The sequence below is a fragment of the Acartia tonsa genome, chromosome 6 (genome assembly GCF_053477335.1).
Source record: "Acartia tonsa isolate MP-2025a chromosome 6, ASM5347733v1, whole genome shotgun sequence".
Classification (NCBI taxonomy): domain Eukaryota; kingdom Metazoa; phylum Arthropoda; class Copepoda; order Calanoida; family Acartiidae; genus Acartia; species Acartia tonsa.
Window position 1 is genome coordinate 4,765,502 of NC_137265.1, and position 19,448 is coordinate 4,784,949.

General features: G+C 33.4%; 1 protein-coding gene across 1 annotated transcript in view; it reads left to right on the top strand.

The window, feature by feature from the left end:
• The first annotated feature begins 4,430 nt into the window (after positions 1 to 4,430).
• Positions 4,431 to 19,448, top strand: part of Oseg1 (intraflagellar transport protein Oseg1) — a 53,157-nt gene continuing 38,139 nt past the window's right edge. Inside the window, exons 1-11 of the mRNA XM_080163096.1 lie at positions 4,431 to 4,553; positions 7,526 to 7,622; positions 8,168 to 8,299; positions 8,975 to 9,073; positions 9,581 to 9,715; positions 11,354 to 11,434; positions 11,912 to 12,001; positions 12,565 to 12,680; positions 16,814 to 16,909; positions 18,968 to 19,081; positions 19,349 to 19,423. Of these exons, the coding sequence (XP_080019222.1) occupies positions 4,474 to 4,553; positions 7,526 to 7,622; positions 8,168 to 8,299; positions 8,975 to 9,073; positions 9,581 to 9,715; positions 11,354 to 11,434; positions 11,912 to 12,001; positions 12,565 to 12,680; positions 16,814 to 16,909; positions 18,968 to 19,081; positions 19,349 to 19,423 (1,115 nt within the window). The 5' untranslated portion in view covers positions 4,431 to 4,473. The remainder of the gene's footprint in view (positions 4,554 to 7,525; positions 7,623 to 8,167; positions 8,300 to 8,974; positions 9,074 to 9,580; positions 9,716 to 11,353; positions 11,435 to 11,911; positions 12,002 to 12,564; positions 12,681 to 16,813; positions 16,910 to 18,967; positions 19,082 to 19,348; positions 19,424 to 19,448) is intronic.

Here is a 19,448-nt window from a genome sequence, read left to right on the forward strand (position 1 = left end):
GAAACGTTATTTTAAGACTTTGGGGACTAGTGTAATAAACAGCCCAAAGTCCCCTCCCTCCCTGACAATTTTTGGATTGACAGGTTTCAGAGTTACTGTTATGTTATAACCAAAATGTAATGAATAGCTATTTTTATGGATATTATATAAGCATAGAGACGTACCCCTCTGTCCGGCGCGTGACACCAACAGGAAGAGTAGGGAGAATACCTTGGCCCTAGGCGCATCTCATTACCATGCACTGTTAGGTTTATCAGACAAAGGTCGTGCAAAGGTTAGTTGTCTGTAGGGTATTACTTAACCTAATATACATGGGTAAACATATTTAGTTAATTACGATTAATTGATGTCAAAAAGGACATATATCCTATTATATAAAGTAGTAATCTTTCTTTGTCTGTAGCAAAGGATCTTGCTAGCCGCTAAACTGATATGGTTCTTCTAGGTCTCGAGATAACTTTAGGCTATTTTATTTTTAATGAAGTCTGGGTACGGATTTAGGTTATATTTCTGCCCTTCAATATCCCTTCGAATATAGAGCCAAGAGATGCTAGGGGCTCAGCCGATTGTAGGTAATAAAGCAACCTTCAAGATATTAATTTAAAGCCAACTTTGTTTGGGCGAAATCGATCTTGTTCGTTTGATGCAGGGTTCGGCAGCTGCAACTCAGCCGCGCATAAGCCTTAAATTTAAGCCCGTTTGTAACAAAAAGAATATTCTAAAAGATGGATTGTTAGTTTAAAAACAGGTTTAGACATCCAGCTGAATTTTAAAGTTCTAATATGACGCTTTCATTGACGCTTACACGAGGCTGCCGAGCCCTGAGGTGGATTCATAAAAAAATTTGCCCCACTAATCGCTTAGTGGGGCCAAATTGTTTTCGTGAAAAATCCTCCAAAATCACATAAAAATCTACAAAAATTAAATAAAATCTTATGTTAATAACCCTTCTATGATTTTATTTAATTTTTGTAGATTTTTAATGTGACTTTGGTGGATTTTTCACGAAAACAATTTTGCCCCACTAAGTGATTAGTGGGGCAATTTTTTTTAGAATCCACCTCTGGTTTTATGTAAGACTCTAAATTGAAAAAAATACACTACTCTGACTTTATACACTTTTTGTTGATTCAACAATTTTTAAGAAAAGTTAATTCTCTTACACAATCCAAGCTTGTGGGACAATTTTAAATAAACAAGGATGCTTTGATTACGTCTTTAGCGAAGCTGTTTGAGCGTTTAAGGTACACATTGAGTTACATTTAGAGAAAAGAATAAAGAAAGAGAGAGAGGGGGAGGGGAGGGGCAATATCGACACAATACAATCTTTCCCGATTTTGTATTAATTTTGCGGAACATGATTCCAGTTACGTCATATTTTTCTTTCCCGAAAAAGGGAAGGGGGGAAGAAAATCTCTTCAAAAGAGATGGGGAAAACCCCCTTTTCTCCCATATCTTTTTTTCTTCCCCCCTTCCCTTTTTCGGGAAAGAAAAATATGACGTAACTGGAATCATGTTCCGCAAAATTAATACAAAATCGGGAAAGATTGTATTGTGTCTGCAATATCTCTTGGATTTTGAGGTTAATGATCTACTCACCTAAAATAGTTAATAACCTTCCCATGGGCTGTAAGAAGCTTCAATAAAAAAGGAGAACCCTATCGGTTAAAAAGATCCTTCTGTTCATACCGAATCACAGACAATTTTTCAACCATTCAGATTCAACCAACACCATAATAAATGGCACGTCGTTAAGTTATCCATGGTAACTTTATTTTCTTAAAGCCAAATAATTTCCGATAGAAGAAGGCCACAAGTTTTGACAGGGTATACATACAGACAACAACAGGGATCTATAGGGATAGATAAATTGATGTACATCCCTAATGATTATACACAAAATTATAGATTAGTAGTTAAAACCAAGATAAAACGTTTAATGGACACTCAAATTGATTAAACAACCAATCAAAACCCATTGAAAGTCCCCAACATTGTTCAGCCAACGTTAATAAGAAAACATTATTATAAAACTTTGGTGACTACTGTAATAAAAAGCGCAAGGTTCCCTTACTCCCTGCAGCAGCAATAAGAAGCAAAGAAGAACAAAAATCATGAATGGACAAACAGGCAAATTAAGCTATAGAGTAGATGTTAAGTAATCATAAAAAGATAAAGTGGAAACATTTTAATGTATAAATAGAAAATCACGAAACCTTTCATATAAAAATAAAAGAACAGGATAAAAATTGTCCCCTGTAGCTTATTCACATTGGTATAAGGGTAGGAGGCAGGGATTTAAAGGGATAAGACAATGGCCGATAAATTGATGTACAACCCAAATGATAATTTATAAAATTACCACTTTTGTAGATTACAATCAGTAGTTGAAACGTTTGGACACTCAATCTAATGAACCAACCAATCAAAATTCAATAAAAGTCCACAAAGTTGTTAAACCAACGAATAATAAAACGTTATATCATAGAACTTTGGGGACTAGTGTAATAAACAGCCCATTGTCTCCTTTTTCCTAGTTAGAAGGGGTCGTTATCTTAATTACCAACCGAGAAATTTTATAAAAAACATTTCTGACATACAAACGAACGGACAGTTTTAATTATGGAGTATGTTTACTATACATTATTTTTCAGAGAGAGGGGACAATGGGCTGTTTATCACATCCGTTCCTAAAGTTTTATAATAACGTTTTCTTATTCGTTCGCTTAACAACTTTGGTGACTTTAAATAAATTTTGAATTGTTGGTTTATTAAGTTAAGTGTCCTAATTGTATATAATTTACAGAAATGTTGTGTGTTAACATTTGGGATGTACATCAATTTATCGGCCATTGTCTAATCCCTTTTCCCCCTGATTTTTTGTGTCCGTCTCTGGCATATAAGCGGAGAGCAGGTAACTAACTCCGAGAGGTATAGTCGGAACCAGTGGCAATTTTATCACATTTAAATAGAAGAAAGCTAGCTTTTACATTTGGTTTATGTACAAGCTTTCCCTTATAATTTACTTATCAATTTAATGATTTATTCTGTATAAATAAAAAATATTGCTGTTAATTCTTTATAGCTTTGTACATTAATCATAATTAAGACAAAATGTATTAACGAATTCTTTATTCTATGCTTTAGTCTTGAAATAAAATTTATACAAAACTTCAAAAGGAAGGTTTTTTTTATCAGGTAAAATCGTTTTAATGAAAATTAAATGCATTCTTAATCTTTAATTGTTTTAGTAAGTTTGTTTTATTGGAAATATCGTCTATTCATTTTGACTTTAAAACTGCACAATTTTATATTAGAAAGAAAAACTATTTTACATTTGACCTTTCTTCCAAACTCAATTAAAAAATATTATCATATTCTTTAATTTATACAAAAGTATGCTTATACATATATATTCGTATTACAATAGATTAAGGCAAAATAGTTTTTTTTCCAGTTGAAAAATCCCTAACTAATAAAACATATATTAATATAATCAAAGCTAGCTTTCTAATATATGATGAAAAAAATCAATAAAAACAACGCATACCAAAACAAATACCACATAACTTTGGTAATAAAGCTTTCTAAAAACATTAGTTATAAATTAAGTGTGAAATATTTTTAATGAAATAAACATTTATGAGTTTTATATACCTTTTTTCGTTTTTTATGCTTGAAACATTATTATTTGCTGTCGTTAGCAATTTACTCGTTGTTTAACTATATTTTTGGTTTAAAATAAATATTACACAATTTTCTTACTATTAAAAAACAACTGAGAAATATATCTAAAAAATTACACACTAAAGTTACATTATAAAGTTAGATTTTTATTTCAGGATTTTTGAAGGATTATATATTATTTACTTTACCCATTTCTTATTAATTTTACTGCAGAGAAGCCAAAATAAAAATTTTAACCGGTATTTTACACATGTAAAAAAGTTTCGAAACCGATTAATATCAGATATTTTGTTTGATAAATATCTATTCTATCGCAGGATATTTTTATAACCAGAAGACAAAAGCACTTTCGATAAAATATTAAAGGAACGTTTAATAGGAGAATGAATTAAACCCCATGGAGGGAGGGGACATTAGGCTGAAGGTTACATTAGTCCCCAAAGTCTTATAATAACGTTTTCTTATTCGTTGGCCTAAAAACTTTGGAGACTTTATAGAATTTGATTGGTTGGTTCATTTAGTTGAGTGTCCAACATTTCAACCGCTAATTGTATACTACAGAAGGGGTAATTTTGTGTATCATCATTGGAGATGTACATATTGTTAGGCCAACGAATAAGAATGCGTTATTATAAAACTTTGGGGACTAGTGTAATAAACAGCCCATTTACCTCTCTCTCTCTCTCTCTCTCTCACTCTAATGTCGTATACTGTATTATCTTATATTTAAATTAAATAATTATTTTCAGATATGTACTAACTGTACCGCGGTAGTACAGCCTGAAGATGCGTGCAGTACCTAACTGGGTGGACAAAGTACACGACAGAGAACACAATGAACAATGTATTTATGATCTGTGCTTTAGGTAGTACATTCATTTTAAGTTAAACCGTGTCGTTATGCTTATATCAACATTATAAATATTGAACTATACATGTTTTAAGTGAGAATAAGCTGACAATGGGCTGTTTATTACACTAGTCCCCAGAGTTTTGTGATAAAGTTTTCTTATTCATTGGTTTAACAACTTTGGGGACGGACCAACTTTTGATTTATAGTTTCCACCACTAATTTTAATCTACAGAAGGGGTGATTTTGTGTATTCATCTGACAGACAGTCAGACTGATGCTTTATTTGTACCAAACTATTGGTCATGTGATGGTTTTATGCCATCTTATTTCTTAAATTTAAACCTTAGGTTAGTTTTAGGCTATTTTACTGCCCTTCCTTTCCTAGATGCTAGTGGCTAATCCACAAGTAAACACATTTCTATTGTTTTCTGAGTAAATCTTGTGAGATAAGACAATATACCTGTTTGATCAGTATTAGTAGCGAAGCTACTCTATAAATCACAATGTCCGTCCGTCTGTCCGTCTGTGAGATAAAGTCGGGGAAACGTGATTTTCTCGGCTTCTATTGAAGATAGACAGCTGAAATTTTTAGTGAAGATTCCTATGACATATGCCCATCTAATCTATGTACTGTTTTGTCCATCTGTCTGTTATTTTGGGTGCTAGAACGATTCCTAGATTTTTTCGTGATTTCAAAGGTTGCGTTTTAAAAGTTTTCATGATTTCCCTATTTTAACAAGTTTAATGTTTATTGTATGCCATTGCTCTATAGTAAATTTTTTCCCGATATCAATTCATATTTTTTGAGCTTTGCTACTTATGGATGTTGTCATCCTTGTTTCCTTAGTGAATCCTGTGTGATAAGATAATAAAGCTTTTTTTGTCATTATCTATAATATAGATAACAAAACTTCAGACTTATAGTATCATAAGTTAACGCAAGATGTCCCAATTTTATTTTTGATTTTAATAAAATGCAAAATACTATTTTAAAAATATAATTTGAGATTTTGAATTCTTTAAAATTTGTTTTAGAAATATTTATAATCTATGTCAGTGTACACAAATGACACTCTAAAATGAAGTAACTATGATTTTAAATATACGTATAATAAAAAATGTGGAATAATTTCTTGACACAATTCTCAACATGCAAAGAAACACAGTAAGTTTTTTCTAGGATTGATTCCGATATGATATTCCAGATTACATGAAATTGTAAACAAATTATGAACTTATGCATATATATATGTCAATAGACTAAATCACATAAAATTAGGTAAACATAACCGAAAATAGGCAGGCTTACCATTAGTAAAAAGTTATTATTATTATCTAATTCTTTATTTGTCTTAATTATTTACATAAAAAAGTTTACATCTAAATTATAAGAGTTATTAATATAACAATATTGAGTTAGAACTAATCCACAATATTATCTTATTACAATGTGTTTTTGAAGAAGAAAAAAATTACCGTCTAACATAAAGTCAAGACATATTCAACATAATATTTTCTTGAAATGTCTCAAATCAAATGTATTTAAAAAAAGTATCATGACATGTATATTAAAAATGTTTGCTCAATGATAAGAAAATACGGGAATAGTCCCTTAAGGGGCGATTCGTCGTATTTTTAAAATGGCTTTTGATAGGTTAGTTTAGGCTTTATTGGGTTAGGTTATTGCCCCACAGGATTAAGCAGTTGGCCCCGCAGGGTTAGAGCCAGCCGCAGGGGCTAGAAATAGGAGAAAAGCTACTGTGAAAAAAACGAAGGCGTTGCCACGAAAGGGACTATACCCGAAAAAAACTGTTTTTTTTTATTGAAGGTTGTAAATTCTATAATTTGCGGTTATGCCCTTTTATTTTGGGAATCTAGTGTAATCTTACAAAAGTGTCCTTGTTGTAACACAGTATTATGAAATAGTATTAGAAAAAGACAAAATTTAGCTATGGATTTTTTTATCTTTGTTTTATTACATAATCAATTTATTACTTAGAACTTTTGATTACATTTTTCTTTCTTAATTAGATTTTTACTAAGTTGATCTATATGTACTTTTATGCTGTATGTAATTTTTTTTGTATTTATTCGAAACTGATCAATATCCGGTGGATTAGAACTGGTTCTAATCCATACAAAAAAATATGTCTACCAGTGTATTATATCCAGTTTTCTACGGATATAGAAATGTACCTGTCTAGACCAGATGGTACCCAGCTGATAGTAGCTACTGGACTGGAGTATATTATACTATGGTACTATTATAATATAATTATTATTCTATACCTGTCTAGACCAGATGGTACACAGCTGATAGTAGCTACAGGACACAGAGTACTGGTATATAATACTATGGTACTATTATAATATAATAAGTATTCTATACCTGTCTAGACCAGATGGTACTCAGCTGATAGTAGCTGCTGGACACAGAGTACTGGTATATAATACTATGGTACTATTATAATATAATAAGTATTCTATACCTGTCTAGACCAGATGGTACTCAGCTGATAGTAGCTACAGGACACAGAGTACTAGTATAAAATACTATGGTACTATTATAATATAAAAATTATTCTATACCTGTCTAGACCAGATGGTACCCAGCTGATAGTAGCTGCAGGACACAGAGTACTAGTATATAATACTATGGTACTATTATAATATAATTATTATTCTATACCTGTCTAGACCAGATGGTATCCAGCTGATAGTAGCTGCAGGACACAGAGTATATAATACTATGGTACTATTATAATATAATTATTATTCTATACCTGTCTAGACCAGATGGTATCCAGCTGATAGTAGCTGCAGGACACAGAGTATATAATACTATGGTACTATTATAATATAATTATTATTCTATACCTGTCTAGACCAGATGGTACCCAGCTGATAGTAGCTGCTGGACACAGAGTACTGGTATATAATATTATGGTACAATTATAATATAATTATTATTCTATACCTGTCTAGACCAGATGGTACCCAGCTGATAGTAGCTGCTGGACACAGAGTACTGGTATATAATACTACTGATGGTACACTTATCCAACCACTGAAAGGACACAAGGTAGTACTTGTTCATTTTGTATTGTAAGGGAATGTTCACTAATAAACATAAATAAACACCAGGAAGGGAGGGGAAATTGGACTGCAAATTACACTGGTACCCATAGATTTAGCAACATGATTTCTTATTCCTCTACTTTAAGTAATTATATTAAATTGTGATTGGTTGATTCGATACTAACATTGTTTTCAAAAGTTTTATCCAACAAGTTTAATCTAAATAAGGAATAATATTGTTTATCACCAATTTGTAGTGGGTACGTACATCAATTTAAGTTCCATAGTTTTATCCGGTATGATAAAAAAAATATTGCCACCTGAATTTTTTATCATCAATTCAGGAAAGTTGTTAAGAAGAGGGATCGGCAGCCGCTACTAAGCCTCAAATTTTACCCGTTTAGAATTGGATACTTTGGAAATTCTTTTGCAAAGAGGAATTACCATATTTGGCTCAGGTCTATATTAATTTTAAAAATGTATAAGGTTGACTTACAGGCGGCTGCCGAGCCCTAATTGTGAACCATAAAAAAATATATTTATGTATAGGATATAGTTTACTGTGTGAGTTATGCCAGGGATGGTAAAAGATTTGCGAGTGGAGGGGCGGATAAATGCGTCATCATATGGACCAGCAAACTGGAGGGCATACTCAAGTACAGCCACAATGATGCTGTCCAGGTAAACTTAGGGAGGGAGGGGACATTTGTTCGCTTATTGTACCATTCTCCAAAGTTTTATAGTTATTCTATCGTTTTCTTATTCCTTGGCTTACCAACTCTGGGAACTTTTTTAGATTTTGATTGGTTGGTTCATTAAGTTGAAAGTTCAGCGTTTGAAGCACTAATTGTAATTTACAGAAGGAAATAATTTGTGTACCATCATTGGGGATATTCTTCACTTTACTGGCCATTGACTTATCCCTTTAGATCCCTGAAGTAAACGTCATCCTAAAGCCTTCTTCTATTCTAAAATTCTATTTTACAGAAATTAGGTTGGACTATTTTAGTATTTTTACATCATCTTTGCTCTTTTTCATTAACAACAATAGACAAAGGGCAAATTCCTCTAAGTGCTTAGTCGAGCACATAAACCACTCCTCCCTTATTTTGAAAAAAAAAATAAATGAGGTGGAGAGGGGTAGTTTTTTGATTGTTTGTTTATTACTTTAGGTCAGGTTAGGTAAGGTAATATAGGGGCACCCAGGGGTTAGTTAAAGAAATAACACTACTTCTTTTATTCAATTTGATATAAAAAGGGGGTGGGTGGTTGCATTACTAGAAAGAACCAATTTTGTTCATTAGACTATCATATAATTACAATTTATAATTCAAAATGTAAAAAAAATATTTCTAGTGTTTGGCGTACAATCCTGTGACGCATCAGCTGACCAGCTGTGCTATGTCAGATTTTGGACTATGGTCTTCAGAACAAAAATCTGTTCAGAAATTTAAGGTTATACAATTTTTTTTGAAGAGAGAGTGAGAGATAGAGTGGAGAAAGTGAAAGAAAGAAAGAAAGAGAGAGAGAGAGAGAGAGAGAGAGAGAGAGAGAGAGAGAGAGAGAGAGAGAGAGAGAGAGAGAGAGAGACAGAGAGACAGAGAGAGAGAGAGACAGAGAGAGAGACAGAGAGAGAGACAGTCGGACAGTCGGACAGACGGACAGACAGAGAGACAGAGAGAGAGAGAGGAGAGACAGCGAAAGAGAGAGAAAGAGTTAAAGATTTAAAAAAGAGCCAAGAATATTAAGCTAAGATGAGAAATAAAAAAAAAGAAAGGTATACGGAAAGAATTTGACATATGGAATCTATCCAGATAGTTTCAATATCTAGTATCCGGTCGGATATTGAAAATGTCTGGATATCCGGCCTAACGAAAAAGGAGTTATGAAAGAAATGTCATACAATTTTAAAAGCCAACCTCTTAAAATCTATAAGAAAGACCACACACAATGTTTGTTTAGGTTCCTGCCAGGATTAATTGCTGTTCCTGGACAAGTGATGGCCAATACCTGGCGCTGGGAATGGGCAATGGGGTTGTCACCATCAGGACTAAGAATGGGGAAGAAAAGATGAGGATTGAAAGACCAGGAGGACAGGTATATCATGTTAATTTTAGCAGGGATATGAAGGGATAAGACAATGGTCGATAAATTAATGTACATCCAAAATGTTGATACACCAAAGGTGTTAAGCCAACGAATGAGAAATCGTTATTATAAAACTTTGGGGACTAGTGTAACAAACAGCCTATTGCCCCACCTCTCTCTCTGTAGTTTTAGTCATATTAGATAATGCATCTAACTTTTTCACCAGTAAAAATAACAATTAAGTTAGAATATTGAACACTAACATGTAAAAAATAGACTTACATATGTATATGCTACTAGCGGCTTCGCCCCTAGCCCCTTTTTGGGGGGGTTGGGGGTGTCCCACCCCCCAAGAAAATAGTTATAAATCTTCCCGGGACCTATGAGAAGCTACCGTGTAAAGGAGAACCCGATCGGATCAGCGGTTAGCGAGATCCTTCGCTACAAACAAACAGACAGACAAACAAACAGACAGACAGACATCGTTTTACTTTGTATTTTAGATTTTTGGGGCGTCTTCAGCTATATGGGATGTGGATTAGAACTAACATGTTTACATTTTAGTCGTGTGCTATATGGCGTGTGGCTTGGAACTAACATGTTTATATTTTAGTCAAGTACTACATGGGGTGTGGCTTGGAACTAACATATTTGTATTTTAGTCAAGTACTACATGGGGTGTGGCTTGGAACTAACATGTTTATATTCTAGTCAAGTGCTATATGGGGTGTGGCTTGGAACTAACATGTTTATATTCTAGTCAAGTGCTATATAGGGTGTGGCTTGGAACTAACATGTTTATGTTTTAGTCAATTGATATATGGTGTGTGGCTTGTAACTGACATGCTTATATTTTAGTTAAGTGCTATATGGGGTGTTGCTCGGAACTAACATGTTTAAATTTTAGTCAAGTTCTATGTATATGGGGTGTGGCATGGAACTGACATGTTCATATTTTAGTCAAGTGCTATATGGGGTGTGGCTTGGAACTAACATGTTTATATTTTAGTCAAGTGCGTCATGGGGTGTTGCTTGGAACTAACATGTTTATATTTTAGTCAAGTGCTATATGGGGTGTGGCTTGGAACAAACATGTTTATATTTGGGTCATGTGCTATATGGGGTGTGGCTTGGAACTAACATGTTTATATTTTAGTCAAGTGCTATATGGGGTGTGGCTTGGAACAAACATGTTTACATTTGGGTCATGTGCTATATGGGGTGTGGCTTGGAACTAACATGTTTATATTTTAGTCAAGTGCTATATGGGGTGTGGCTTGGAACAAACATGTTTATATTTGGGTCATGTGCGATATGGGGTGTGGCTTGGAACTAACATGTTTATATTTTAGTCAAGTGCTTTATGGGGTTTGGCTTGGAACAAACATGTATACATTTGGGTCATGTGCGATATGGGGTGTGGCTTGAAACTAACATGTTTATATTTTAGTCAAGTGCTATATGGGGTGTGGCTTGAAACTAACATGTTTATTATTTTAGTCAAGTGCTATATGGGGTGTGGCTTGGAACTAACATGTTTATATTCTAGTCAAGTACTACATGGGGTGTGGCTTGGAACTAACATGTTTATATTTTAGTCAAGTGCTATATGGGGTGTGGCTTGGAACTAACATGTTTATATTTTAGTCAAGTGCTATATGGGGTGTGGCTTGGAACCCAGCACCAGAAGATGGATATGATATTCTCAGTGTTGTAGATTGGGGCAGGAAATGATAATTCATAATTGTACATTTAAAAAAAACATTATATGCTAGAGCGACATTTCATTTGAGAAGAACCCTTTGGCCCCACTTTTCATTCAGTATAAAAAAATAATGATTTTTATAACAAAATTACTTAAATACACTATTCCGTTTGTAGGACTTGATTATTCAGATACTTTGATAATAATATTGTACCTTGTTGTCCCAGGAATCATTAATCCAAAAACATATGAATAGGATAATTAAATCATATACATACATAGTTGTTGTTAAATATCTTTTTAATAGACGCCCGGACTTTAATCAAACTATTTTAAAATGCTACGCTTTTCAAAGTATATCTGATTATTACAGGAATCGTCGATTATTGAACTAAAACTCTAACATGCCTATAAATTTACGATAAAAGTTATCCGTTATGACGTTAAAAGGGTTGCCCATTTAAAAATGTAACATAATGATTATTATTAACTGGACCAGAACCGTAAGCTTTTTCACAATATCTGGTAAGCAGGCCAGTAAAGAGAGGAATCTTAATTTTGATCCTTGCTGTGTGGGATTCTTTAGTAAGGTACGTTCTATTCGGCTGTAAACAACAAGTGAAATAATTAAAAAAAAAAATATTGGGTCAATTTTGCAGATTTTGTCGTTATTTTTTTTTTGGGGGGGGGGGGGGGCAACGCTACTTAGTAAAGACGACCTTTTTATCTGTCCAAAAAAATTAATTGTTGGCTATACCTTATTTATACTCTTCTAAATTAATGTCCATGTTGGCGCAGCAATAACATATCTCATGAGAAAAATGATAATTTTGGAATATGCTTTTCAAATTAAATAAAAAAAAAATATTTAGATGAATAGTTAAATATTTCTATATCTTTCATATTCATCAAAATTTTATCCATATTATTAAAGAAAGTAGTAAAGTTTTTTCTTTTTCCGTTCGAAACTCGCTTGTAATAACTAAACCTTTCACCTGAAGTTATCTATTTTAGGAAATATTAACATATGTTCTGAGATGGTGTCAAGCTATTTTATCCTTTAATTTGAGCGGTTTCATGTATGTTAGTTTTCCATTACATGCAAGAAGCGAAGCCGCTAATATTTTGTTCTAATAAAAAATTTTATTTGTAGGGTGAATACTTGATGATAGGAGGTTCCAACAAGGCATGTCTCCTCTATACCAAAGACGGGGTAAAACTTGGAAATGTGGGGGACCAGAACTCCTGGATTTGGTGCTGTGCTGCCAGGTAGGATCACATTTCCAGGGATATAAAGGGATTTGCTCATTAAAGGGATAAAAAAGCTGAGAAATTTATGCTCATTCACAATGATGATCCACAAAATTTTCCGTTCTGCAGATTACAAATTACAGATTGAAACGTTAGAACAATAAATAACATAATTCAATAAAATCCCCATTAAGCGCGATAATTGCAAGTTGACTTTATAGTGTTCTACATTCTACATAAAAAAACTAGACTAGACAGATCGCAATAACTTTAGATTTGAAATTGTTTTAATGTACGTACAGATGGACATTCTAATAAAAGAGTATCTGTGCTTCAAAAGAAAATCACACAGATACTTTGAAATAAAATTAATAACATAAAAGTATGAAATATCAACTAATAATACACGAGATTATGAATATTATTATATATATCTATAATACAAAGTAGAACGATGTCTGTCCGTCTGTCTGTCCGTCTGTCCGTCTGTCCGTCTGAAGCTTAAGATCTCGGTAACCGCTGAACCGAATGGGCTCTACTCTTCAGGGAATATACCTACTGGTCCTGTGGTGGTTTTAAGCTATTTTCTTGGGGGGTGGGACACCCCCAACCCCCCCAAAAATGAAAATTTACCCCCCCCAAAAAAATACTCCTGGTGCTGCTGGTGCAGGTGCTGGTGCTGGTGCAGGTGGTGCAGCTGGTGCTGCTGGTGCTGGTGCAGAAAATTATTTTTTTTCTAGGGGCAAAGCCCCTAGAGGCTAGGGGCGAAGCCGCTAGTTTATTATAAGGAATAAATTACTAAGAGATAAATTCCATCTATACACTATAGGGTGTCCCAAAAACAAAATCTTTCGAGCACAATATTGCATGTAAACCATGTCATTAATGGCACATTTTAAAATGTTCTAAAACATTTAGTTCAGCTTTATGTTAATTTTAATTTTTTACTTCCCCCTTATGAGGGTCATTTTTTTGGGAGCACCATGAAGCCATAGTTCTGATTCAAAAAAATGATGATCCCCATATGGGGGGAGATAAAAAAAGTTCTAAATCATAAAGCTGAAATAATGGACCTAAAACTTCATTTCATTTCATTAGGGTGCTTAGTTTAGATAGTGTGCTTGTCAAAATTCCAAAAAAATGGCTTTTCTGGGACACCGTAATACACAAATACAATCAAGAATAAGAATAGGTTTACTAAAGAAAAGTATATGAATATACATATTTCCTGGCAAAATGCAGATTTTTATTTAAGATATCCATGTCATGCATGGATCTTAAGAGATAAGACAATGAAGAGATAAAATATATCCCATCTATAGATTAGATTATTGGTTAAAATGATTGAACACTGTTAGTTTGATTCACCCAATCAAGATTTAATTAAAGTACTCAAAGCTTCTAAGCCAATGAATGTGAGGATGGTTTCATTAAACTTTGGGTGAAACAATAATTTACAGACTTATACCCCTTCCTCCAAACTTATACTAAAGTAACAGAATGTCTGTTTGTCTGTGTGTTTGTACCGAAGGATCTTACTAACCGCCGAACCGATCGGGTTCTCCTTAACAGGGTAGTTTCTCATAGGTCCCGGGAAGGTTTATAACTATTTTGGGGGAGGGTACCTCCCAAGAGAAATCGCCTCTAGAAAAAAATACCCCACCCAAAAAAGAGACTTGAACGAAACATAAACCAATTATTTCTTTAATTAGATATTTTTAATAAAAAAAACATTCAAAGTACCACTAGAGGCCTTTGGGTACAACTATAATTTACAGTCAATGTCCTCTTCTTCCCTATTAAATCTGATAGTTTAAGGTATAAATAGTAGGGGAAAAAATCACAAACATCTACACTATAATTTTTATATTAACCTTCTCAACTCATATATATATTATCCTGTGTTTTATAACCAAACTAATAGATAGATTCGAACTTCGCAATTGATCCACCCATACACCTCCTCCCTTAGTCCACCTATCTCAAAAAAAAAAGAATCACAAAAATCATGTTTTTTTTTATTTGGGAATCTTCTCTATTATTCAAAGCGTCTGTCAATCCGTCTGTTCTTTAGGCGAACTGTTATTTCTCGGCTGCAGTCAGAGATAGATTGCTGTTTTTTTTTGTTTATTTTGTTTTTAGCCGACTACAATCACTTTAACTGATGGCCAGCGTTGCAAAGCCGTTTGATTTTGGTGCGGCTTTGGCTCCGACTCCGACCTAAAATTAAGAAAAACTCATTATATTTTTTTGCCAAGTCTATTTTTACTTTAAAGGTTTTAAAAGTTAAATTTTTTTTATGAAAATGCACTTGAAAAACTTAAATGGGGCATTTGCACACGACACAACAGAGTTACCAAATTATAATTAATAAAAAATCTACGCTGCTGATGGCCTATCTGAAATGCTCTTGAAAGCATCTAATATTGAGTAGAAGTATTTTTCTTTGCTGCTAGTAAAGAAAGACGACTACATTGTCTATGTAAAATATTTTGACCAATCAGCATTAACTTTATAACTTACTTGGGCTGTCTGTATGTCTGTAATTTCTCAACTGTTTTTAAAGAAAGATAAAAAATTTGGGTCCCTTTCGCGGCAATGCAAAGGGTTTTTTTGTCGTACTTTCAAAGTAATTTTTGATAGGGCTAGAAATAGGGGAAAAGCTACTGTGAAAATACGATGAAACGCCCCTAAAAAGGCGTTGCCACGAAATGTAATATACCCAAAAATTTAAATTACGTGAATGAAATTATGGATGGTCCACATCCGAAAAAAAGGGATTTTTTTTCTACCTAACATTATCTAAAACTAATCTAGAATGTCTGGATTAGTAGAAAAAAAGGAAATAAATATTTAGATTAATTAATTATATCTACATAATATTCATATTATTGCTTTTATACGGTTGATTAAAAGTACTTTTTTAACAATCGTGGTTGATCTGTAGTTATGGTCTGTAATATTCACCTATCCACTTCTGGGCTGATAACATGCTACGCCCCCGATGAACCTAGTAAAAGTGTCTGACTCTGATTATGACGTAAAAAAAATTAGCCAATGAGAAGCCAGTATACACTGTAATTGACCAATGGTAAAATTTATAGTGGTCTCTAATTGGCTAATTTTTTTACGTCATAATCAGAGTCAGACACTTTTACTAGGTTCCGCCCCGATAGACCTCTAAGAACGGAAGGGGGGTTAAGTTGACCCTTTACTTTCAAAATATAAAAAATATTAGGCGAAGGTATTTTTTGGAAGTTTTATTTCTTGGGACTGTTGAGATACCCTTCCCTAAAATGATAAAAAACCTTCCATGGACCAATAAAAAGACTACAGAAGACAGCATATTACTCTCTATGAGAATCGAATGTTCTAGTTATTCAGGCTGGACTCTAACGATGTAGCTGGTAGGCTGCAAAGATTGAAATAAAATTTATGGTTACTTAATTATACAAGTGACAAAAATCCCACCTAACTTTTTTGTATGTTTATTGATTATCAATTGTTAATGGTTGTTATTCGGGCCTGACTCTAACTATGTAGCTGTTGGTAGCCAGGGAACTACATCCTGTATATTATTGAATCTATGCCACAAAAATACAAAATGACGGTTGCTATTAATGCCGGACTCTAAACTATGTCATGTATATTATTGAATTTATGTTCCCATAAATACATTTCAACGGTTGTTATTTAGGCCTGACTCTAACTATGTAGCTGTGGGTTGCCGAGATAAAACTGTATCATGTATATTATTGCATTTATGTCATTTATGCCCCACGTAATAAATTTCAGCGGTTGTTATTTAGGCCTGACTCCAACTATGTAGCTGTGGGCTGCCAAGATGGTACCATATTAAACCTGCTCATGCCAAAACCAAAATAAAATACAATATAACGGTTGTTATTTAGGCCTGACTCCAACTATGTAGCTGTGGGATGCCAAGATGGAACTATATTCTATTATCAACTAACATTAATGTCGCTTGTGCCAAAACCACAATAAAATACAATATAACGGTTGTTATTTAGGCCGGACTCTAACTATGTAGCTGTGGGATGCCAAGATGGAACTATATCCTATTATCAACTAATATTTATGTCGCTTGTGCCAAAACCAAAATAAAATACAATATAACGGTTGTTATTTAGGCCGGACTCTAACTATGTAGCTGTGGGCTGCCAAGATGGAACTATATCCTATTATCAACTAATATTCAGCACTGTACACGGACTTTATAAAGAAAGGTAAATATTTATTAACACAGCTGCAAGGCACTTTTCCACAAGTGCCTTTTTAGCACACATACAACCCCCTATTTTGTAGATAAATTGAAAATAGGATGTAATAGTTTCCAGTTTGCTTCTTCTAAGGGATAAGGTATAGAAAAAAACTACCCCCCTTAATTTTCAATTAATTTCAAGAATTATGTGGGGGGGGGGGGTCAGTGATCGATAACTTTCTACTTATCCTATTATATAAAGTACTAGCGGCTTCGCCACAAGAGGTTTGATCAAACCAATTTTTCGTAATTTAGATTTTAAAAAATAAATCTAAAAAAAAAAAATTTTCTTTGGGGTGGGGGGGAGTAGTCGACCCCACTATCTTAATTTTAGTTTTAAAAAGAAAATTTTTTTTTGGGGGGGGGATTGGGGGTGTCCCACCCCCTAAGAAAATAGTTATAAACCTTCCCGGGACCCAGGAGAAGCTACCCTGTAAAGGAGAACCCGATCGGTTCAGCGGTTAGCGAGATCCTTCGCTACAAACAAACAGACAAACAGACACACAGACAGACATCGTTCTACTTTGTATTATAGATTAAGCTTTTTTTTGTCTTCAGCAAAGGATCTTTCTTACCACTGAACTTATATGGTTCTCCTGAACCGTGATGCTTCTTATAGGCCCTAGGATGGTTTTAGGCTATTTTTTTTATAGAAAAGTTATATTCTTAGGCGTAATTTTCTGCTGCTAGTATAACTTTATATACTGGAAAATCATGCATATTACAGACAATGTCAGTTTTCCACGAATATTAAAATAAAAATCATAAAATTAATACCAGTATTGTTAGCCTCTGCCCTCGGCCCCTCGGGGCTAACAAATCTGGCCTCTATTATTTTTCATTTTAATATTCGCAGAAAGCTGCCTATAATACGACTCGATTCATAACTATTACAGGCATAATTACAGACTTATATAATAAACATAAGACGTGCTAGGATCTATGATCCAAAAATATATTTTATGCAATTACTAAATGAATAGAAACTTGTTTATTTCTCAATGAATGTTTTTATTAGTGTTTGCTGATACTCTATAAGTTATCTTTGCTAGTAATCTTTAAGGCTGTTATTTTATCAACATAAGCAATGGAATAACGCTAATTTAGTATTTTTAATTAATAGCTAAATTGCTCAAAACTATGTGATTTTTGACCAAATGTACTTGTGTAAAAAGTGCTATTGCGACAAACGTGAGATAGCGTAAAGTGGTACCAAAAAAGGACGTCATACAATAAAGTTGACCAATGAGAGGCCAGTATACACTCTAATTGACCAATGGTAAATTTATATTGACCTCTCATTGGTTATTTTATCGTATGACATCATTTTTTTGGTGCCACTTTACGCTGTCTCGACAAACTTACTTCTAAAATTTGATCAAAAAATGTTCGAAAATTAGTGGGAAAATGTTTCAAAATTTACTAAGAATACAAGAAAACCGAGGAGAGGTTGAGGTCAATCTCGATTTTTCGTTTTTATTTTAGCCAAAAGAATTGAAAATAATTAATATAGTAATGTATTTGATTTTCCTAGTTTTCTCTCGAAGTATATAGGGTATTGAAATCAATTATGAATGTAGATTATACGTGGATATTATGACAGGAGAAAATTTATCATAAATATAACTTGCTAACATGGAACTCGTTTAGTGGTCAGTTTGGTCATCCAGTAGAAGAGGAAGGGATGAGGTAAAAAGGTGGTGAACCCCCTTTCCATGTTAGCAAGTTATATTTATGATAAATTTTCTCCTGTCATAATATCCACGTATAATCTACATTCATAATTGATCATTATAATAGCCCGCTGCAAGATTCACTTTATTAGAGAACATAAAATTTGGTGTAAAATCCATGTAAAGATATATCCCTTTATTCATTTAAAAACTATTTGGAGAAAACTAAATTGAATTAACAATGCAAGTTAGCACACCTATACTTCATACTTTAGTAAATGATTCATGATTATAGAAATTCAAATACTGTATACTTTACATTTTTTGAAATATATTTATGTTTTTTTTAGATATGCTTTCCGAGAAAACATGACAGACGTGATAATTCAACATTTGATAACAGAACAGAAAGTTCGAATCAAATGTAGAGATTTAGTTAAGAAGATTGCCATTTACAAACACAGGTATGTATTTAGTTGGCTTTGAAACCGATTAATATCCGTTGGATTAAAACCAGTTCTCATTCATACTGTAAAATCATGTATAGCCTCATATTACAGACAATTTTCCATGAATGTTAAAACTTTTAAAATATCATAATCATAATCATAATAAATAACTATTATGATTTTAAATGGTTTCCAACAGCCAAGGTATTCCCCAAACCATACTTGTAGAATATTATGTCACACGCCTGACATTTGACTGTAATCGTATTTGCAATATTTTAGATTGGCTGTTCAACTGGCAGAAAGAATAGTCATCTATGAACTTTACTCTGGTGACCAAGCAGACATGCATTACAGGTATTGTTAATAATAGAGTAGCTGC